This window comes from Onychomys torridus, chromosome 15, assembly GCF_903995425.1.
Source record: "Onychomys torridus chromosome 15, mOncTor1.1, whole genome shotgun sequence".
Classification (NCBI taxonomy): domain Eukaryota; kingdom Metazoa; phylum Chordata; class Mammalia; order Rodentia; family Cricetidae; genus Onychomys; species Onychomys torridus.
In genome coordinates this window covers 72111004-72135013 of record NC_050457.1, presented here as the reverse complement: position 1 = coordinate 72135013, position 24010 = coordinate 72111004, and the positions used below count along the sequence as shown (strand labels likewise).

At 47.1% G+C, this 24010-nt stretch overlaps 1 protein-coding gene across 1 annotated transcript; it reads right to left on the bottom strand.

Annotated features, from left to right (window-relative positions):
- Window positions 1-556: 556 nt before the first annotated feature.
- On the bottom strand, window positions 557-23888 carry C15H5orf49 (chromosome 15 C5orf49 homolog). Its single transcript, XM_036207211.1, has 3 exons — window positions 23396-23888; window positions 3978-4094; window positions 557-2094 (listed from the first exon to the last, which is right to left on the bottom strand). The coding sequence occupies exons 1-3, from the start codon at window positions 23609-23611 to the stop codon at window positions 1915-1917; spliced, it is 513 nt and encodes a 170-aa protein (XP_036063104.1). The 5' UTR covers window positions 23612-23888; the 3' UTR covers window positions 557-1914.
- Between the last annotated feature and the right edge of the window lie 122 nt (window positions 23889-24010).

Below are 24010 nucleotides of genomic sequence, written 5' to 3'. Positions count from 1 at the left end.
TTCTCTCCATGTCTCTGCTTGGATTTCCTGCCTGCTTCTCAGCTGCCTTGCCATAGACCAAAACAGCTTTATTTATTAGGCAATGGGAGCAACACATATTCACAGCACACAGAAAGACATCCCCCAGCAACTGGTACTTATTTATTGCCTGTAAATGTTGGGAAGCCAACAGAAATCCATTTGATTTTCCTTTACTACCTACTAAATGTGAGACCTTTTGAAACCTTGGTTGATTCCATCCCTTTTTAAAAGCAAGCAGCACGCTGGGTGGAGTTGTGCACACACACCTTCAACCCCAGCACTTGAGAGAGGGAGGCTGGTGGATCAGAAGCTCAAAGCCACCCTCATCTACACCGCGAGTTTGAGGCCAACCTGAGCCCTACAAGACCCTGTCTCCAATTCTCGAAAGAAAGAAAGGAAGGGAGGGAGGGAGGGAGGGAGGGAGGGAGGGAGGAAGGAAGGAAGGAAGGAAGGAAGGAAGGAAGGAAGGAAGGAAGGGAGGAAGGAACCAAACAGGCTAAGGGTGTAGGATCCACTCTCAAGTAATGAAAATAACTTAGTTTGACATTATTTTATTTCATCTACTTATAGATTTTAGTAATGAATGAGCAAAAGATAATTTACACAAACTTCTATAACCCAGATTTTTTGTATGTTTTAAAATTATTACAAATTACATTATGGTGTAACCAAGGATACCTCACATATACTATTGCGGGTTATTTGGGAGGAAAAGAGCAGCAATACTAAAAAACTTTCAAAAGATAAATATTTAGGAGTTACTCGGCCTTGAAATTGCCAGCAATCCAGGATCATGTCTCCTTAGAGAAATCACCTTGCAAATTCAAAACAACGAAACTAGCAATTGAGTACCAAAATTAATTAGATCACCTGCCCACTAACGCTCAACTGTGGGAAATTCAACCATGGTTAGATGAGAGATGATCTCTTCCAAAAGATCCATTCATTAAAAACATATCTTAGTGCATGTCAAATTCTCTTGTAAAATAAACACTTCCAACATGGGTTAACAATCAGCTGCTTCCAAAGGAGGAAACTATCGAAAATGAAAACCATGGGCTGGAGATGAGTCTCAGTGGCACAGTGCAGGCCCTGGGTTCAGTCCTCAGCATCGGTAACAATAGCATAGGTATGCACCGATCCAGGGCTTGGGACTGTGCACACTGCATGTGGATCCACTCTGGTAGTGCTCTGATTCATGAGAAAACTTGGCTGAGTTTGGAAATTTCACTTACAGATAAAATAACCGATCAAAAAGGAAATGCAGCAGGCAGACTCTTCGCTAAGTCTGCCCGACAGGAGTCCCTGCTGTGCCCTGCGCCGGTGACAGCTTCTCCCTGGAGGTGTGGCTGTGCCACTCATTCAGTAATTGGCTATGCAAAGCTCGATTTATCTGTGACCTCAAGAAAACAAAACGTCCTGTCTAGAGTTCTGTCATGTCAAGGTCCGTTTTCTTACATCTCCTCTCAGAGAAACACAGAAGGGTTGTTTGTGCTGTGGCCAAGGAGGTTTTCCTGCGTGAAGGAGGAGGACCCAGATAATGCTCCTGTAAACCCCTCCCCAAGCCAGCACACAAAACAGACACAGCTGCTACCACAGGGAGGCAAGCTTTTCTTTTATTCAGGTTCTCAGAACGAATCAGTTGGTGTCGTTTTAAATAAACCCAGTGAAAACTCTCACACTGGAGCTTTTGAGCAGGAGGAAAAGTGCTTGGCCGAGTCCTGAGCCAAAGCCACCTTAGATGTGCATGTGCTTATCCCGCTGTGGTCCAGGTGCATCCTTACAGCTACAGTTGACATGAACGTGAGAGTGAGCGTGGAGGGCGCGACCTTCCTAGATGGCCTCGCTTGCGGGCAGCGCACCTCCAAGTGCCCTGCAAAGCGCGAGACCGCTTCAGGCTGGAGCGATGTGCCCGAAGTCAGGCACCTTGATGCTGGGGATGTCATTCTTCCTGTAGAAGTCGTTCTGCACGTGGTTCACACGGCCATAGCCTCTGTTGAGGGGCTCGATGGGCTGGTTGATGCGTTTTCCATAGACAGAGGACATCAGCACTGGCACAGACCTTTCCTGTTCCTGGGAAGATGAAATACGCAGTCACCGTCCTGAGCACAGAAACCCTTCTGCCCACGGTACGTCAGCACAGTGCCCCATCCTTTCTGCTGTATCTCACCCAGGTGGCGTCTCCACAGCGACTCCTGCCCACCTGCAGCTGCAGAGCCAGGGATCCCAGGCCCTCTGCTGTCATCCCGCTCTTCAGAGAAGACAGGAAGCCCTGAACTAGGCACCCGTTGTGGCCTGACTTCCTTCGGGTGCTGTTCCTCCTCCTTCTGTCCCCTCCCCTGTCCTCTCCCAGCCCACCCCCTGCCAGTCCCTCTCTCCCCCTGCACATGGAGCTGCAGCAGCCTTGAGCTCCAGGCTTTCTCCTTCCCACTTACCGCATGTGCTTGGTCATTTTGCTGCCAGAGATCTCCAACCACCCAAGTCTCTGGGCCTCACCACGAGTCTTTCCTGACCACTCCCCTCCCCAGAACCTCCTCATCCCTTTCACTAGCCCCAAAATTTAAAGGGTTTTCTGTGCATGTTGTCCATCGATGTGGAACCAGTTGTTTCTTTGCCAGCATTCAGCTCTAAGAGGACAGGAGTGTGTTTCTTGGTCCCTTTATGGTTCATAGTAGAGAGGAGAGCGCCAAACAACAAGTCATCTGAGCCACCTTCTTCTCATCAGAAGATAGGAACTTGAATACCAACTCAGAGTGCATCTGACATGAGTATGTCCATGAAAAAGTGATTCTGTGGTGCCTTTATCACTTATCCAGCTCAAGAGAGTAAAGAGCGGCATGCTGGCCGGAACCACTGGCCTCACACATGAGAAGTAAGCACTCGGCCGCTGTACCGCATCTCCAGACTTGGCGATCTAAATAACAGCCACGGTAAAGAATCCAGGGGCTCACAGAAATCCCACCCAAAGCTTGTGTACTGTGATGTCTGTGTGGTGGGCTGTCTAACAGGCTGTGTGTACTCAGCCTCCCAACCTTTAAAAAGCTGCCACCCACCCTCATGCAGAACCAGGGATCATGTCAAAAGGCAGAAGTGTCTGATTCAGACCAGGATGGCCCAGCCCGGAGGAGAGAGGGGACCCTAGCCCAGAGGAGAGAGGGACCCCAGCACCTGTCCTTTTGCTGTGACCCTGATGGGGGCCACTTTGGCCAGTTACCTCCCTTTGCAGCTGATTCCAGAAAATTCCTCCCTTTGGAGAACACTAGGGAGACCCAAGCAAAGCTGCATCCCCCAGGGAGAGGACTTGGGGAAGACCATTGTATCTAAGTGGAGGTAACAGGGCTCAGTGTGCAAACAAGCAAGGACTCTTGTCTGTTGAAAGCACCTCCTAACTGTATTCTTCCTACATTGTTCAGTTGTCTAGAACCAATCAGAAAAGAATAATGCAAAACTGGCATCGCAGAATAGAAGGATCTTAACTTCTCAGCATGATAAAATAGATGCAAGCCACATAAATCACACTACATAAAGCAACGGAACACATTGTCAAATATTTGCATATGGTCACATATACATGCATAAGCCCATATGTACATGCAAAGATAAACATATAAGCACACATGTTCATACATGTGCATGTACATATACAACATACATGTGTATATGCATAGATATCTGCACGTTCTCACATGCATACAGATAAATGTGTATGAAAATGTGTGCACAGGCATGCACACACACATATATTCATGTATTCAATATATACACATGTATGCACAGGGTCACATGGACATAATACAAGTGTGTACCCAATATACATGTAAATGCATATACACACATATAAATATGAATGTATCCATGCACATATATTCACACTGTATGTGTATACTCATGTATGTATGGGCACTTACACATGTGCATAGTTTTGATGGTCTATTAACATCATTAATATATCTTACCTCCTCATTAACATGAAGCCCCAGGCTTTTGGCATGTTCTCTGTCATCTCGATGTAATTGCTGGTTATAATCTAGTCTCCTCTTAAAAACGCAGTCATAGAGGGAGATGATCCCTGTCTGGGAATAACAGAGACGGTCATGGGTGTGCTTGAAGGATGAGCCACTGGTATCTGATACCACACTGAAACCAACACTCAGTGGGAACTGGAGTGCACGCTGAGGAAGGTCCACACACATGGCAAACCTGGCTGTGACTGGAGAGGAGCTCAGACCCCTCCAGCAAGAGCAGTGTTGTCTGTGAAGATGTGCTGCTCTCATCAGCTGAATAAAGAGCTAAATGGCCAATAGCTAGGCAGGAAGAGGTTAGGCAGGAAAGCCAGACAGAGATAACTCTGGGAAGAAGAAAGGTGGAGTCACCAGTCAGATGGAGAGGGACCAAGACATGCAGGAGGACTGGTAAATGTCACGAGTCATGTGGCAACATGTAGACTGATAAAAATGGGTTAAAATTGTAAGAGCTAGTTAATAACAAGCCTATGCTATTGGCTCAGCTTTTATAATTAATAAAAAAAAAAAAGAGAGAGAGAGAAGTGTTATGAGGACCGAGTCTGGGTGCAGGTGTTCCATGGCATCTCTCCTGAGCTCACCGGTGCTTCTCCTCCAAGGCTGCTGTGCAGAAATAATGTGGACCAAGCAGTTCATGAACAAAATGTGTTTCTCAGTTTAGAGGCTGGAAGTTCAAGATGTGAGAAGATTCCCATCTGGGGAGGGTAGCTTTCTGCTTCACACATGATGCCTTCTCTCTGCATCATCCCAAGGGAAAAAGCAGGGAGGCTTTCATGAGGACCCCACCTTTGAGGCCTGATCCCCAGAGACACATTGACTGACCACATGTCTGATGGCTAGGTTTCTTACAAGGGAGATAAATATTTAGACCAGAGTAAATCTCCTCTATCTGACTGAGGGGTGTGTGTGTGTGTGTGTGTGTGTGTGTGTGTGTGTGTGTGTATGCATGTATGTTCTTGTGTATGTGTTTGCCTTCATTTCTGCTTTTTTATTTCTCAAACTATCTAATACAACCTTATTCTGCTATGAAATATCATCAGTAACTAACTGGATGCTGTGACAACATGACCCAGCAGGAGTTATACTTCAAGCTGCTGGCCAATGGCCAAACTGTCTATATGTAAGCCCCCCTCTTGAGAAAGAAAACTATTTTTTCTTAAATTCCATGTATAGCTATAGCACTTGGTAACTGATACCCATGAATATATGCAATATGTCTACACATATAATATAATATAAACATGCATTAGATAGGTAGGTAGATAGATTAGATTAGATTAGATTAGATTCATAGAGATAGATAGATAGATAGATAAACAGACAGACAGATAGATAGATAGATAAACAGCCAGACAGACAGATAGATGCACATGCACACGGCTTAGATGTTCTATAAGATGACCTGTTAATACAACTATTCTCTATATATCTCTGACTTTCCTCTTCAGACTTTTTCTTAGTCAATCTGCTTGTGTGGAATCTAGTAAAATAAACAAATCATGTGTGAGGTGGTATTTAATCTTCATCTCACATGTCACACTTGGGTTTGTTGCTCTAGATGCCCTGATTCCTTCAGTGACAAAACCCAACTTGGCTTATCTGTGGGGTTTGAATTGCACACCAGCTGTCTTACTTACCCTGAGATGGTTTGGTTTAGGTGTGTGTTTGTTCCTGACAATGATGCTAGAATGATTTCCTCTGTGGGGCAGAGACAAACTGAACAGTGCAAAGAAAGGCCGCATGCACACATAGAGTGGCCTGGGATACACAGTGACCCCGTGGACAGAGCGCAGGAACCAGAGGTGCTGGCAGTGATGGGGAGGACTAGCAGCTTCCGGCAATCGGGGCATTCATGGACCACACACCAAGTAGATCCGGGAAGCAGCTCACACTTGGTGGAGCCCTGGTGTGACCACCATCCAGTAAGGGAAACAATGTGGTTTTTAAGATTCTTTGTTCCAGATGTGTAAGAGTTTTACCAGCAGGGAGCTCTCACCCACTGGGAGGATCCCAGCTTGACTAAACTCAGACAGTCCACATCTGCCTCTAGGGGCTGTGCCTTCTGTCTGCATCACTGCTGGTCATTCCTGTGTTTACTCCAACTGCCCCGGGTGTTGTGTCTCCTGAAGGTAACACTCGGTATAGAGGAAGGTGTTTTTAAAAACTAACTCAATGGAAAATGGGTAAATTATCGGCATTGGGTGCGGTAAAATTGGCTAGTTCCTTGTGTCTTCATATCATGCTGTAGACAAAAGTAAATTCTAGATGAAATAGGAAAATAAGAGAAAAAGAAAACCCATAAGGGGCCTCCTACACAGAAAAGCAATAAGGAAAATGTCACGAAGAAAACATCAATCACTTTGACTCTGTAAAATTAGACATTTGCTTATCAAATAAATCTAAGTTTCTTTAAAAACCCATTTTAAGGCATGACAGGGAAATCTCAGAGTCCTGAACATCCAGTGCATCCAGTGGCTGCAGAAGCCGGTGGACTGCCAGCCTTCACAGGCTAAGCAGAGCTTTCTGAGAGAAACAGCAAGGGCCCTTCTGTAGGTAGCACAGAGGAAGCCAAGCATGGCACCTGCTCTGCAGGGATGGTGGGTACAAATTCTCCCAGGGCCAGGCCTGCCCCTCTTCAAGGGAGAATTATCCACATCCAGGCACAGAGCTATTGGTTGAGGCTAAGCCAGGCTTGCAGCAAGACAAGAACAGTAACCTAGGAGCCCATCACACCATGCTGGTCCCACACACACAAGAACACTTCTACACTTTTTATTTTTATTTGTGTGTATATGTGTGCAGCTGGGTAAGTGTATGCATATACATGAAGGTAGCTGCAGACGCCAGTCGAGGGCATTGGATCCCCTTGAGTTGGAGTTTGAGGCAGCTGCGAACCACCGAATGGGAATGGCAGAAACTGAATTCCCATTGAATTCCCTTGAAGAGCAGCAAGCACTTTCAACTGCTGAGCCTTCTCTTGTGGTGACTTAATCGGGTGGTTGTTAGACTGCTGGTATACTCTCCATTTTCTGCTGGCTCTCTGGAAGCCCTGGCTAACTCCATGCTGTCTGTAGGCTTGGAGGAGATCAGCCAAAGTTCACAACATGATCACTCTTGTGGTCAAGTAGTTCCCCTCTGCACCCTGAGAACCATATATGAAAGTGGAAGTGAGTGGTGTTCCCCATCCCACGCCCAACAGTGCTCACACTGGCTAACTAGTCTGCTCAGGTAAGGGGAACCGGCATGGGAATAGGGGGAGCACCAGGAGTAAGGAAATAAACCACTGGCATCTGCACGGGCTGTACTTCTCCCATGCTCTCAATCAGGCCAACCCTCCTGAGTGGAGTGGGTTCTGCTGGAGCCCTGAGCTGATCTCAGAAGACCTGAAGGCAGAAGAACAGATGCAAGAAGAAAAAGAGGTATATCCGCAGTTACCCAAACGCTCCACACCACAGGAAGCTACTGGATATGCTACCTCACAAGAAAAAGGGAAAAATAGTCTATTGCTTTTCATTTTAATGAGGTGGTCTAAAACTCTGGAAGGAGGAGCAGCTGAGAGGCCATGCTGCCCCCCAATTCCAGAGAAACAGCAAGGACCTAGGACATCTTGATCTGGATTAGGAACGTCACTGTTTCTGGGCATGGACTGATGAGAATCGTAGATAGTGCCCCCACCCCACCCTACACCTGTTGTGTGCTGCATATTCATAACATTCCAAAGGAATAAATGAATTTTTCTATCGTTGAATAATAGGAATAAAAAGAAAAAAATACTGGCAGACGGGCAGCCTCTCTGAGTGGAGCCCTATCCATCCCAGCGCCTAAGCAGAACCAAGGCGTGTCTTCCATTACTGATCTTCCATCTTTTGTTCTTGCGTTCCTTTGTGGCTTGAAGCAAAATGATTTTAATAAAAACCAATTGGGATTGAGATTCTATCAGAGCACAGACTTGGTACTGCACAATTAAAATCACCCTCGGCATTGCCTCTGTCTCTGCCTCGGCTTTAGCACTGCCTTTGTCTGCTTGTGTTTTGAGCATTGCTTAAATGCGGTCCTGCAGTGTGCTACCTGTGGTATCTGATGCCCTGCCCTCAGTTTACCCCCCATGCCTCAACTCCTGATACTGAGTAGTCTCAGGGCAGGTGTGTGTGTGGATGTCATCTGTGCACTGGGGCCTTGTGTCTTTCACCCGTCATGAATCAGGTCTGCTCCCTCTGCAGTTTGGAAATGTGTCCAGCTGTGGAGATTTGATAACCATTGCTAGATAGTAAGGGCTGGGGCTTGATCTGAATATAGTGCAGGAGGTGGGACCTTCCCAGATGATTGACATTAGGTGGGGTTATCAGGGCAGTCTGGTAGCTCTATACTGAGTGAGGCAGAGGCCAAGGAATCACACGTGTGCACACTCCTGACTCTGAGCATGCCCTGCACTACTACAGGAAGCACACATGTGCACACTCCTGACTCTGAGTGTGTCCTGCACTGCTCCTGGACATTCAACCAATGAGACCATTAGGACATGTGGTTCCTGGAAACCTCAGAACTGTGATCTAAGTAAACATTTTCTTTATACGACACACAGCCTCGGGTATTTCATTACAGTGATGGAAAATAAGCTAGAAACAACTGTAAGGTACCATTTTAGACTCCAGGACAGAAATGAGGGAACCTTACTTTAAATGAGACTACAGTCTGAGCATGGGAATAAACCTCCACACTAAAATATATAAAAACAGTAAAATTTCACAGATGAATTGATAGGACATGCTAAGAAAGGATGCTAAGTTCTTGTTTGCTCGGAGCTCATGGACATGCCTGGGCATCACAGGCGACCAAGACAACGCTGCAGCTGCAGCTCTGCAGAGCAACCTCTCTGCTGCTGTGGACTGAGCTGTGTCATCCAGACACTCACAGGCTGATGTCCAACACTGGGGAATGGAGATTGCTACCCTATTCAGAAGCAGGGTTGCTGAAGATGTACTTAGTCAAGATGAGGTTATAATAGGGCAAGGCAGTACTGCTCAGTGTAACTGGTAGTCTTCTGAAGGAGGAATTTGAACATAGAGACATATATCAGGAGGGATGGTGGGAACGGGACAGGAAGATGGCCATCAAGAGAAACAAAGGGATCAGAGCTGAGTGTTACCTCTGAGCCCACACAAGGGACGTGACTTTTACCCTCCAGGACTGGGAAAGGTGAGTTTCTTTGCTTTAAGCCTGCAGCACTTTTTGCCATACTGCTGGCCAACACACTTGGTAAAACGGCTGTCTTTGGAGCAGCCAGGAGGGCAGGATGGGTTAAATTGGGCTATTGCAAAGGGGCCAGAAGCCTAAGGAGCACCATCCTCTGGATAAATTGAGATTGCTGACCCCCTGAGCACACGACACTAATATACAATTACACTCTACTCCTGACGGCCCAGGGGAGGGCCTCTCCAGGCATGTGACCGGTTCTATCCAATGGACTGTCAGCTGAAGTGGCATGTGATGCCTTAGACAGCCTTACTGAAGAGCTGCCCCTAGGGTCCCAGGCAGCATGAAGTGGGAGCAGCCTGTGAGCAGGCTGCTGAGTACTCAACTGAGCAAGGACACACTGCCAACACCATCAGAAACTTAGCATGAGAAGTAATGTGCTGAGCTCTGTGGAATCCTTCATCACTGCAGCCTAAAGGGCTTTGTCCTGACTGATGGGAGTGGGTGACCGAGGAACACGTCTATACCTATGGGCTACAAGGCCAACCTCCATCCTGAGGTTGTAGGTTTTATTATATCCTGCATCTCCTCTCCTACCTTTGAAGCTCTCCTATTTCCAGAAGTTACACATGCTCTCACACAAACAATGGGTGTGAGGTTTAGAATAAACTGGGACACAGGTCCTTTCTTTGTTCCTCCTTTTCATATGACACTAAATATAGGAATACTCTTAAGAGATTAAACCACTTAAATTCTGTAAGAAACAAAAAAGAGATGTTCATACTTTCATAATCTTTTTGACATTTTGATACATGCTTATATATACATATATATTACAATGCATTGTGATTATGTTCACCTCCATTACCCTTTCTTATCTCTCTCCCACTCCTGATGACCCCCTTGTACTTCCATGTGGTGACATTGTGTTCCCCAATATATTGTGCACCCTAATAAATTTATCTGGGATCAGAGAACAGAACAGCCAATAGACAGACATAGAGGCCAGAAAATGCTGGCACTCACACCTTTAATCTTAGCATTCCAGAGGCAGAGCTCCATCTGGATCTCTGTGAGTTCAAAGCCCCACTGGAAATAGCCAGGCATGGTGACTCACGCCTTTAATCCCAGGAAGTAATAGCAGAAAGGTATATAAGGTGTGAAAACTAGGAACTAGGCTGGTTAAGCTTTCAGGCTTTGGAGCAGCAGTTCAGCTGAGATTTGTTTGGATAAGGGCTGAGAGGCTTCCAGTCTGAGGAAACAGGATCAGCTGAGGAACTGGCAAGGTGAGGAAGCTGTGGCTTGTTCTGCTTCTCTGATCTTCCAGCATTCACCCCAATACCTTGCTCCAGGTTTATTTTCATTAATAAGACATGTTAAAATTCATGCTATACTGCTGTGGATATCACTCTATATAAATAAAATGCTGATTGGCCAATAGTCAGGCAGGAAGTATAGGCGGGACAAACAAAAAAGAGAATTGTGGGAGGTAAAAGGCTGGGGAGGAGAGATATTGCCAGCCGCAGCCATGACAAGATATAAGGTACTGGTACGCCACAAGCCACGTGACAAAGTATAGATTTATAGAAATGGGTTAATTTAAGATAAAAAAGTAGATAACAAAAAGCCTGCCATGGCCATACAGTTTATAAACAATATAAATCTCTATATACTTCCTTGGTTGGGTCTGAGCGACTGTGGGACTGGCAGGTAAGAGAGATTTGTCCTGACTGTGGGCCAGGAAGGGAAAACTCTAACTACACTATACTTCTGTGTGTGTGTGTGTGTGTGTGTGTGTGTGTGTGTGTGTGTCCCACTAAATTTAGTTAAGGAGGCTTGTGTGAGCATATTTTTATGCAATTGCAATGAGAATGATAGTTTATGCTCACCAAACACATTTCTATTTGAGAACAAATTAAAGAGGCAATTCTTTATTTCCCTACAGTAGTCTGGGCTAGGAACATGAGTGGTGCCAAGGCATGCCATCTCTAGGCGCACAGGCTCAATCTCTGTCTGTGTAGGGAGAAATCAGAGGACCCAATAAATGACTCAATGTTTAGGAGACTACCAGGCCCTGGTAACAGTGGAATGCACCATTAAAAAGAGGTACCATGCCGGCTTACAACCAAGCCAGTCAACACTCTGACATGGACAGGAAAAGAGCCTATGAGGTCCCACCCCTAACTGCAGAGATTTCAGCAGGTGGTGGCTGCTGAAGGTGGGGAGTCCATTTTGTTTTTTTCTTTTTCTTTTTTTTTTTCAAGAGTGTGGACTCTAGGAGTTGGCCCAGTGCTCCCAACACCCATGTGCATATGGACAGCACTGATTTGACTCGGGTGAGCTATGAGGAAGAGGAGGAGGAGGAGGGGGGATGATGAGGAGAAGGTGGTGGTGGAGGAAGAGACAGGGGTGGAGGATGGGAAGGAGAAGGTGGGGGTAGGAGGAAGAGGAGGAGCACACAGGAAGAAGAAAAGGAGTAGGGGGAAGAGAAGGAGAAGGGGAGGAGGGAGAGGAGAAGGGGAGGAGGGAGAGGAGAAGGAGGAGGGGGAGAGGAGGATAAAGAAGAAGAGGGAAAGGAGAAGGACCGAGATGGGGGAGGATGAAAATGGGGATGAGGAAGAGAAAGAAGAGGATGGAGATGAGGAGGAGGGGGAAGAAGGGGAGGAAGAAGACAAGGATGGAGTGATGAGGAAGATGAGGCAGACAAGGAGGAGGGCAGGGAGGAGGATAGGGAGGAGGAGAGGGAGGTGTCCTAGACGGGCTGCAGGCAGGAGGGGAGGTGAATATGACATAAACATATTGCATTCATACATATAATCATCAAGGGATATGCAATAAAAATTCATGGAATTTTTCAATAAAAATATAAATAATGGGTCAAGGACAGGAAAACCCACAGAATCAACTAACCTGGGCTAATTGGGGCTCAGGGAGACTGAACCAGCAACCAGGGAGCCTGCATGGGACTGATCTAAGAACTCTATGTATATATATATATATATTTGTTGCAGCTGTGCAGCTTGGTCTTCTTGTGGGAACAGGACTGTCTCTGACTCTTTTGCTGGCTTTGGGGACCCTACTCCTCACACTGGATCACCTTGCCCAGCCTTAATAATGGGAGGTGCTTTGTCTAACTGCAACTTGATAGGCCATGTTCTGTTGACATCCATTGGAGGCCTGCCCTTTTCTGAATAGAAATGGAGACGTGGATTGGGGTGGGGGGAGGTGGGGCTGGGAGGGGAAACTGTGGTCAGGATAAGATCGAAATATGTAAGTAACCATCATTACAGTTTATATTATTTTATAAAGAGGGACAGTGGGTTGTCACATCACGGCACCAAGAGCTCTCCAGCACTCACATTGGACAAAGCATGAGAAATGAATCAGTGTCTGTCATATTACACTATCATCTTCAGCGCAATGTTGTACTTATGTGAAGCTGAGTACTCACTGCAGAAAAACTACCTTAGTAATTGTTAGTGGTTGCTGATTCCTTTGGTGTAAACGTTCCCACTGTGGGGGCTGGAGAGATAGCTCAGTGGTTAAGAACATTTATACAGGCAAAGGATTTCAATTTGATTCCCAGCACCTGTGTGGCTCTCACCGTCCTGTAATCTAATTCCAGGGGATATCATACCCTCTTCTGGCCTCTGTGGGCACAAGGCATGCACAGAAATACATGCAAACCAAAGACGCATACACATAAAAAGAAAATGTTCCCTGTGCGGCCATCTGAGGGCAGCCAACAAGTGTGGCATTCAGGAATGATGCTTGTGGTGAGTCTTGTCAGTTAGAAAGAGCACACTCTGCCCCTGACGAAGTATCTGGGCTGCCGGAGCCCGTCCTGGCCCACACCAACTCAAGTGGCAATCACCTGGGAATGGCTGCTATTCCTCTCTTCAGAGCCATAGCGCTCAGACCTCCACTTGCCCACAAACATACGACCTATTTTCAAAACTGAAAATCCCCAAGGTCACTGATTCTATAAGGGCTGCCTTTGACTTCTGATAAACCCACAGTATCTCCGTGGGAGTCAGGCAGTATGCTGAGCTGAGAGAATTTTCACAGCGTGCAACCCTGTAGTTTAGAGGACTACAGCTTGTCAGGGAATGGGAGTCAGAACCTTGGAAGGACTGCTTAACTGCTCTCGGTGGCTTGCCTGCAGACAAGATCCTGTTCCCTCTCTGGGCATGTTGGGATCATAAGCTTTGACAATTTTTACAACTTCTCAGATAATCTGAGAATATTTTCCTCTTGAACCGAAGTCAGCAGAATTCCTCCTGGCTGACTCATGTCTGTCTCATGTTGGAGAAGTGCTTGGACTCCATGGGTTCTGCCTTAGTTCTCAGGCCTACCCCATCACCAAGGGCAGACCCGGGGACTGCAGAGCCAGCTGCGGCCCCTCTCCACTGACACTAGCTCCTCACTTGCTAGGCATCCACAAGTCTATAACACGGCAGGTAAGGATGATCCCTAGAGGCTGAAAACTTGGTTATTTTCATGTGTCATCTGCTTGCAATTATTCAAACTTCTGCTGTGGCTAGAATATGCTTTGTGATCCCTAAAAGTTCATGTGTCAGAACTTGGTCCCCAGGGTGGCAGTAATGTAAGGTGGGCACGCACATTTGAGAGCCAGGACCCGTCAGGGGGGTCCTTAGGTCACTGCAAGGACAGCTTTGAAGGGATTGGAAGGATGCAGGTAGCTGCCTCCTGGCTGCAGGTGTGACTACTCACCCTGTGACGTGCTCCACCAGCACCCAGGCCCCGCGATAGTGCAGCCAAATGGCAGAGACTCGGTGCAGACCTCGGTCTGCCACTGATAATTTTAGTCCTCAAGAGTTTGAGCTAAATAAACTATTTTCTTTTAATTTTCACTCTCCCCCACCAAAAAGTTTTTTTAAGCCCATTTAAACAAAAGACACAAAACAAAACAAAACAAAAAAAAAACTTCATTAATCACTTGTGGCATGTTGAGAACCTTGGGATCTTACTAGAGTATGAGAAAGCTGGTTTAATGTTACCTCATCGAACTACAGAATACGAAAACGTCAGCAGACGCTGCCGCATGACCAGCGCACGCTGAGCTGGGTACAGTAGGGCATGCCTACAATACCTGAAAGCAGAGGCACTTTCATCGCAGGTTTGGACTCACCCTCATCTACTTTGAGAGTCCCAGGCCAGCTTGGATGACATTGTCAAACCCTGTCTCAAAAGGAGAAATAGAAAGAGGAAAAGAATGGGAGTGGGGGAGTGGGGGAAGGAGAGGGAGGAGGAGGTTTAGTAACAGAAATGCTCTCCTTATAGGCTTGAATGGAATACCCAGACCACACATTTAAAAAAACATCTAAAACTAAAGCAAGCCAGTGCAGTGATTCACGTTTATGATTCAGAGTTGGAAGACAGACAGAGGCAGGCAGGCCCTGGGGTTCACTGGCCAGCCACTCTCTAGCTTCCTTGGCAATCTCCAGATCAACGAGAGACACTGTCAACATCCACAGCTGTCCTCCGGCCTCCACATGCATACACATACAAAGGTGTGTGCTCCCTGCTTACATACAAACGAGAGAACTGAAAAACATGTACATATTTGTGTGATGCTCAGTGTGTGAACACATAATCAGACCCATATCTCTGCACATAGAGGCACATGGCAAAGAGACACGCCACACCAGTTTGTGGGTGATGTTGCCATTGGTAGGAGCATTCTCCGTGTGGAAAGATGCACTCACCTCCTCCTTCCTTCATTCCCCTCCCTTTGGAAGATCCCACCTGCCTTTGAGGAAGACATTCTGCTCTACACTCTGAGACTTGCTGTTCCCGGGGACAGGTCACTGAACAACAAAGTTGCAGCTAGCACAGGCAAGAGGCCTCTGTGATCCACACCCATCACTGCATGGGTGGAGTCCTAAACCACACATACTCCAAACAGAAAGCCCTGGTGTGCTAAGTGCATCTTCTTCCAAAAAGGTGGCTTCGGCCTTTGTTTCCCAGTTCATGTATTCATCCCTCCTTTATCCATCTATGCAGCAGGTGTTTATGGAGTTCCAGGCTAAGCCAATCCCTGTTTTGATTGGTTAGGAGATAGCTTGACAGAAATTAATCCTTGCCACGGGCCAGCTGATAATTCACTAGGGGAAACACAACAGTAAGCAAGTGGAATCTTTAGTGGCCTTGATGAGGACAGGGGCAAAGGAAAACAGGAGTGTTGAGAGGAAGAGGGAGTAGACATGCAGAGGGGCATCCTACATTCTCCTAGCAGGGCTGGAGTGCAAGAGTCTACTGGACAGCCAAGACAAGACCCTTAGATCCTACCAGGGACACTGGCCACAGAATGATTCTCCTCCCTCCCCAGCCACTTAAGAGTGCTCGCACACACATGGTCAAATATGACTGATGTCTGAAGTGACAGGGCACCATTCAGTGAGGGACCGGGAGGACACCTATGTGGACTGGATCCAGGCTGTGGTCCTTGGGACTCTCTGCTTTGCAGCTCTGGACAGACTACATGAGCTTTCATACACAGGAAGGTCTTACTGCCCTAGACCAAGGACATTCCACAGTCAGGAGGGAGAGCTCATGGCACATAAGGACACATCAGCCCTTGCCTCCACGTCTGAGATTCTGCACATGCAGAAGGGATTCCAGCTAATCCCAGCAAAGCCAGAGTGGGGCCTGCGGAACACAGCTTTTCTCAAAACAGCTTTCTACAGTCCACCCTAGCTCGCTGGAAAACACATCCTAAAGCCACTTAGGCAATTTCTTTTTAATGTAACTGTTAGACTTTGAGGGATTTAATCAAAACCTTCATAAAAGGGCATTCTCTTCCAGCTCGGTTTTTCCATTTCAGGGGCAGAAGTGCTGTGCACAACAGAAGAAAAAAAAAGTAATTTAAAAATGCCATTGAACTGAATCTGCTTTGCTGCCCCTGGAACCGTATGTCTTAGGGAAACACAGGCTGCTAGAGCCCCCTAGGGAGCAGTACCAGAGCTGGTCACATTTTAGATGGTAGCTTGAGAGGACAAATTTGTCATCCTATTCAGGGGCATTACCAGAGCTTTAAATAACTTTGCAGCCCGCAAAGTATGAGTGTGGTAGGCTCCCTGGGGTGCATGCGTTAAAAGATCAGGAGCAACGATGGATGCTCATCTTTACTGTGGTCCTCTGAATTAATCTCCGACAGTGAGGGGGGTCAGGTGTGTAAGAGATTGGCTGCTAGGAATGGGCACTTAGTGAAAAGAAGATAATCATTAATAACTGCAGCGAAAGAATAATGGCTGCATTCACACGGGACTTATGGCATCTCATGTCACACTGGTTAATTAAATCGTGTGTGTGTGTGTGTGTGTGTGTGTGTGTGTGTGTGTGTGTGTGTGGTCCAGAAGTTGACATACAGTATCTTCCTCAATTGCTCTCCACCTCATTTATTTTTTCATGAAGCAGGGTGTGTCACTGAACCTGGAGTTCACTGATTCTGCTAGAGTGGCTGGCCAGTGACCTCTGCGATCTTCCTGTCTCTATTTTTCCAGCATGAAGACTGGGATTACAAGCACAGAAGCACAGCACATGTGCGTGATGGAACAAGGGTCCTCGTGCAACTAGCTCTTTTGCAACTGAACTGTCTTCTCGGCCCCAGTTACTTCAGTTCTTACATGAGCTTTATGCAGTTGCAACTGCTTATCTCATAGATGGCTAGAATGACATGGAGCGCTTGTATCTTGGGCCAGTGCACAAAGCTAAAACATGGAGGCAATATTTCTGTGCAGGACTTCTGATCCAGTTATTTATTATTATTATTATTATTATTATTATTATTATTATTATTAGTTAATTCCTATGGTTTTGATCTTAAATGTCCCACAAAGCTCGTGTGTTGCTTCCAGGTCCCTAGATGATGTCTCTGCTGGGCAGTGGAGGAAATGTAAGAAGATGGACATGAGGTAGATCATTGGGGCGGGGAGGGGGGTGCTTAAAAGTTGCTCCACCCCCTTGCTCTCTCTGCGTTTGCTTCCCAGGCACGATGAGGTAAAAAGACTTTATCCACCACACTTTTGCAACAGGACCAAGTGCTGGTGCACTGACACCTTCAGCAGTATCTCTTCCTCCCTCTGGCCGGTTTAAGGCTGAAAGCCAACTATCGCACTGTGTGAAACACCCGGAGGGCATCAACAGTCATCAACCATCTCATCCAATCTGGCTATTATTACAAAATACTGCAGAGTGGGGGTGGGGGCTTAAAACAACGGGATGTTATTTCTGTTTGGAGCCTGGGATCCCCAAAGGTAGGGTCTGGTAAGGGCCTGTTTCCAGCTTCGTAGATGGTACCTTCTTGTTGTGTGTTCTCATGGGAGGAAGAATGAGATGTCCCTCTGAGCCCGCTCTTATAGAGGTGTGAGTCTATTTATAGAAGCGCCACCTGGTGACCTAAGCATGGCCAGGAGCACCCACTCCTAAAGCCATCGCCTTAGGGGAATAGGATTTCTGAAAGCAAATTTGGGGATTGAGAGCAGACACTCAGAACCCAGCACTGACATCAGAACTACTGTAATACTGCTGTTCAGCTTGAGTAAACCCTGCGGATGGCTGTATGGTTGACTTGTCAGCAAACCTTATTCAAAATTCACCCTCGTTTTTCCAAATAACCAAAAGTTCAGGGAATTCACTTCTACAGTGTTGCTCCTGGTTAAAAAGCAGCCCATGTTCTCTTCATTGGTGCTGCAGCAGCTAACTGGTCAGGAGAACTAGGATATGTGTTTTGTTGTCCTCGGTGCTCTGGAGAGGATCTTGACATCGGTGGTTTGGTTTGCATCTTTTTCTTTCACGTACCAGTAAGGCTTCAGGTTAACCTTGCCTGTGACTCTGGTTACCGAAATTGTGCCATATGAGTGCAGTGGGGCAGGCTGTCGGAATCCATTCTCTGTAAGGGGCAGGACAGTCATCTTGGAAGGTTGCCGGTGACCTAGTCTGTCAAAACTGCTCAAGTGAGGTAGTCATGGACGATATGAAGTTAACGGCAGTGGGGCTGTGCTCTAATTAAACTTTATTTCAAAGGAAGTGAGCAGAATGTGGTTAGAGCTAGAGGTGTAATGCAAAACAATAGAAATAAAAAAGTGGGAAAGAAACAAAATGGGAAGAAGAATAATGCTAATGTTGCAGAGCCTGAAGAATCTGTCCTGGAAAAAGGGCTGGGCCTGCATGGAATAAATGAGAAGGTGGAGCCCTAATAGAGTGGAAGAGATAAACAGATGGTGACAGTGTGGGAGCCTGAAAATAATTTATATTATCCAGAATGAATACAACTACTCCCTAAAAAAAAAAAAAAAAAAGCTGGGGACCGAGCTAGGCAAGCTCTCTACCACTGAGCTAAATCCCCAACCCTATAACTACTTCTTAATCCTCAATGCTAAAGGAAAAGTTGATACAAAAAGAAAATGTTGATCTGACAGTGGATCTGATGCTGACAAACACAGGGAGAAAAGAAGCATTGCCGACCAAGTAAGAGGCTGTCCAGGGGTCCCAGTGCGTAAGGAGCAAGGGGCGCCACGGACAGCGGTGAGAAGTGATAAACTCCGAAACAGAAGGGCTCGGGGGCAGGCGTGGTGCTGCTGAAGAAGCGGGTAGACATGAAGTGTTCTCAGATTATAATTGCTTTTCATGAGGAGGGACTGACTTGGCATCCTTGTCCAGAAGAGGAGGTTCAATAACTCTGTGTGTGTGTGTGTGTGTGTGAGAGAGAGAGAGAGGGGGGGGGGAGAGAGAGAGAGAGAGAGAGAGAGAGAGAGAGAGAGAGAGAGAGAGAGAGAGAGAGAGAGAGAGAGAGAGAGAGAGAGAGAGAGAGACCTTAGTTTTTGAATTGCTAGTGTGAAAAGCACAGCTACATTCTAATGGAAATCTGGTTTGATAAGTATTAACAGTTTCTGGGACGTGTTTCTGTTTTGTATCAAAAGGCACCCTGCCTTTCCATAAAGGAGAGATTCCTGGGGCTGTCCCTTATCAGGCAGAGTACCTGGCATCCCAGCTTATTTCATTTTCCCTGGAGATCAGCTTTTCCTCAGTGTTGAGAAGTTTTCTAGCCATCACTCAGCAAAAATTTATTTTTAACTAGTACAAGAAAGAACTTGCCATGATTTTTGTCCATGGGTGTATACATAAGATATCTATATAAGTAGTTTTGTTCTTAAGTGTCCACGGAAACAAAACCGTGCCCATGTTCCTTAGATTCCATTCTAACCAACCCAAGGAAGCATTCAGGTTCAGTTCAAAATGTACCTGAAGCGTAAACTTTCAGATTCTATGGCTGACTCTCTGGTCATTACCCAGGCAGTGACTCAAAACAGCTGTGTCAGATTTCACATCTGCACCATCATCACATATATGTGAATATTTATTCACAAAATTCCTTAAAGACAAGATTTTGCCACTACCAGCAACTCTCCACCCAGACAAGGGAGCCAGACAGATCCTGGTTTAATAAGCTAAGCAAGGCTTAAGCGGGTATTTGAAGGGTCCCCTAGGGAACCACTCTTTTATGCACAGTTGAAATCTGAGTCCTGAATAGCTAAGAGTACTCATGGAAATGTAGTCCGTGTGATCAGATGAACTGCCAGTTAGGACCCACTGGCATAAATGGGGAACAAAATTTTACATTTGCAGTTATTGGCTTGCATAATTTTTCTTTGCCCCAACTCATTCTGTCTTGGGAAGCTTGCTCTGGTCTCCCTGCAGGTGTCTGGTCTTTGTGACTGCCACTGAAATAATTTAGACAAGACACACAGTGTGGGAGACAGGCAGGAGAGAGGAGAGAGCGTTCTCAGGGAGTGAGAGTGGACAGTGGCCAGAGAACATTGCCCTGGTCTGCACTTTCCGAAGGCTCTGGAACAAACACCTTTCCCAGAGGCCTTTCTGTCCAAATGGTTGGCAGTCTATTCAATTTGGCTTAGGGGTGGGGGTGGGGTATGTCCTGGGGTTTCATCAGAAAGTCACCTGCTTTGTAGTAATTATATAAACTTTAGGACTACTGGAATTGGGCTTAGATAATTATCTATCAATGGCCTTCCAGGCAGGCTGAGGATGTAATGCCTCTTTCAGGGCCAGAGCTCCAGTGCATGTCCCTCCCATCAGACATCAGAGTCCTGCATTTCCAGATGTGGACGCTGTTATGAGCGATGGGTCCAGCACTAATGCCCTCTAATCATGTGATACCTAACTGCCTTCCTAACAGTCCCTTTGGTGTAAGTCTAAACTGTTCAGTATTGGGTTAGTGGTTCAGCCGGAGCTGGGAAAATAATTCTATAGTGTTCAGAATGTTATCTAGCTGAACATTGCTTATTTATTGTAGATAATGAAATAAAGCCTCTGTCTTTGATGCATCTTGCTCCCATCTGCTAACTTTTTAAATCCTAGTTCTTTGGAGACACCAGGATAGTATTTCACAAACCCCTCAAGGTGATGTGTTATGAAAGTTTTCATTAGGTCAGCACAGACTTCTTGGCTATTTATCACATTCTATGCACCAACACAGTTTTAATCATAAAATTGGCTATCTTATAGGCATTGCGTACTTATGTAAAGTTCATTCAATAAGTGAACTTATTTACAGACAAGAGTCTACTTATATGTTTGGTTAGTTTTGTAGACAGGGTCTTATGATGTAGCCCAAATCGGCCTTGAACTCTCAACCCTCCTGCCTCAGACTCATAAGTGCTGGGAACAAACATGCACCTGATGCCTGGCCAACCCAGTTTAAGGATATTTGTCACAGAAAGAAGAATGCGGTCCCTGGAAGCAATGAGGTTAGAAACTGTAGCTATACACCCCAATCCCTTCTAAAAATCCAAGCACATTTCCAAGGCTTGGGTAGACAGATCTGATGACAGAAGCCCCCCCCCACACACACACCACACACCACCACACACACACCACCACCACTACCACCACCACCACCACCACCACCACCCTGTTCCTTCTGTCTTTCCACATTGCTCAACCACAAACAGACATGCTGTTGTTAGGCAAGAGACCCTTCTGGGAGTGGGCTGGGGTTTATGGTTGCTAACTTGGTGTGCTAGAGCTGCTAGAAGAGTCCCACAGATGAAGAGGCCTAAACAGCAACCGAACGTTGTTGTCTCTTGGTGCTGGCAGCCAATAGCACGGAATCGGTAGATCTCGGGGTTGTTTTGACAGAAGATTACTAGGGAAGACTATGCTCCTGGCTACATTCTTCCTACCCTTTCCTCATATCCTTTCCTAGTCATTCTACATCTTTGCATCTTTTTCCTTCTATGCATGCCTGTCTCTGCAAGCTTCCCTGTTCAGGTACATTGAGTTAGGGGCTACCCCCACAGGTCACCTCAGTTTGATTGCCACTTTAGAATTATGCCTCGGGATAAGTTTGCATCCTGTGGTATTGGAATCAGGACCCTACACCAGGAACTTTCAGAGTCCGAACACTAAAGTTGCCTACACCAAGAATGGTTCCTGTTGCTGGGGTGCTACATGATGTATGCCTGACACTCAATGTGTGCTGGCCTGTTGGGAAGGAAGAGGATTCACTTGAGCTCTGGGATTGCCCGTGGGAGGATAGGAAGAATACATCATGTGGGAGCACCTTAGACACTAGGAAGACATAAACGGCCTCCTTCATCCCAGGCACGTGATTAATCCACATTCCTCTTCTGGACAACTCATACAGTACCACAGCAAAAAAAAAAAAAAAAAAAAAAAAAGTGGGTGATCAGGTCTTGGAGCTGAGCATCCATATGTAATGTCTCTTTTCCGCAATGTCTTCCTGAATCAGGCATCCTCAGCAGGATGCACTGTTGATACTTAGTCACAATAGTGAAAAGTAGGAACACATGACCTCACAGAGCCTAAATTTGCTTCTTCTGTATTAGTGCCTGGTGGACAGAGCACAGCGGCTGCCTCAGACCACAGAGTCACACCCAACACCAGCAAGTAAGTGCCCAGTGTTACTAAGCCAGAATCTGACCACAGCTCCCAGCCCAGGTCTCTCAGCACTCACACTCTTGGTGCTGGATAGCTTAACTTCACCTTGAAGCAAACTAAAGCCATTTGAGAAGAGGGAACCCCAATTAAAAGAGCGCCTCCACAAGATGGGGCTGTAGGCAAGCCTGTAGGACATTTTCTTAATGAGTGATTGATGAGGGAGGGCCCAGTCCCATTGTGGGTGGGGCGATCCTGGTGGTCCTGGGTTCTATAAGAAAGCAGACTGAACAGGGCATGATGAGCAAGCCACTGAGCAGCACTCCTCCATGGCCACTGCATCAGCTCCTGCCTCCAGGTTCCTGCCCTGTTGGAGTTCCTGTCCTGACTGTCTTTGATGATGAACAGTGACGTGGAAGTGTAAGCCAAATAAGCCCCTTCCTCCCCAACTTGCTTTTGGTCATGGTGTTTCATCACAGCAGCAGTACCCCCAAACTAAGACACTCTTCTTATTGTTTCTGCCATTTAGAGGCCAGATGTTTCCCATGCCCTGGACCTCATGGGCATCTTACCTGGGGCTAAGGCTTGTTTTCACTGCACAATTCACTTGATCAGGCTCACCCTGCCCACCCCCACTTCCTGAGAGGTTGTGGTGTCCCTATTCTTGGGGTCGTTGTCCCTCAGCCGAAGGTCTCTCTCTTGCCTGCTAACCGTGCCTGGCCCTCCAGTGTCAGCATATCACATTCTAGCCCTTCATAAGCAGTCACATGGGGCCCTGCCCAGGACTCTGGTATACTGCCCTAGCAACGATCAAACTTACATAAAGCCCTGAACCAACAGCTGTAGGCCAGGAACGCTTCCATGCATTGCACAATGTTGTACACACCACTCTCCTACACAACGCCTCTGGACCCTGCAGCTCAATACAGTTTGTCCTTGGACCCACCCTCTGCCCTGCAGTCACACCATTTCTGATGCCACTTGCCATGTACCTTGTCCCCGACCCTTGGCAGGTTGCCCCTGGCACCGTCCTAAGCGCTCAGTCCTAGCCCTCTGGCTACTGTCCCATCACTCATCTGAACAACTCCAGTAATGTGGCCCCGCCCCAGGCCTCTCCCTAGCCCTGAAGCCCCGCCTCCGTCTCATCCCCTTGCAGCCTCCAGGCACTCCCAGGTAGTGAGAGCCCCGCCCCGCCCCTCTTTCCGCGGGGACTCGCTCACCTGGCTCTCTCTCTGAAAGTAGCTGTGCTCCTTGGGGCCCTGGCGCCGTGGCGGGATGTAGCTGAAAGCTGGCACCGCTGAGATGGGCAGACTTCGGGGCTTGGCCCGCAGTGTGGAGGCAGTGATTTCCTCCTCCTCCTCCTCCTCCTCTCCCTCCGCTACTCCCTCCTCCTCTTTCTCCTTTTCCTCCTTTTCTTTCACGTGGCCGGGGTCCATTCCCCGCTACTCAGTTTTGGCCAGTCCCTCTGCCTAGGGAGCCCGGGCCTCAAGCATCCGCTTATGGGGTTTCTGCGTCCCTCCGGGCGTCCGCGCTCAGCCGTCGCCTGGCAACTGCGTCTTAGCCTCAGCATCCGCTAAGTGACGGAGTTGCGTTCCTTGCCACCTCCTTCCAGGTCCTTCTCGCCACACCCTGGGAGAGACCTACCAGCGGTTGTGTGTGGCTTTCCAGGTAGCAGCAACCTAAGGAAGGAACCACAGCCATTCCGCTCCATCTGCCGCCCCCCCCCCCCCCGCCCCGCCCGCACGCGCAGTTTGTGCTAAGTCGCCCGGCACTTTTTAGCTTTGCAGATCACCACAGAAAGCTACTAAATGCCTCAGGATCTGACGGTACAGGCC

Excerpts from the sequence above, each read along its gene's own strand:
- C15H5orf49 (XM_036207211.1), bottom strand. The coding sequence starts at position 23,611 with ATGGACCCCGGCCACGTGAAAGAAAAGGAGGAAAAGGAGAAAGAGGAG. Across the intron at positions 4,095-23,395 it reads ACTTTCAGAGAGAGAGCCAG|ACAGGGATCATCTCCCTCTA; the intron begins GTGAGCGAGTCC and ends TGTTATTCCCAG. Across the intron at positions 2,095-3,977 it reads GGCTTCATGTTAATGAGGAG|GAACAGGAAAGGTCTGTGCC; the intron begins GTAAGATATATT and ends TCATCTTCCCAG.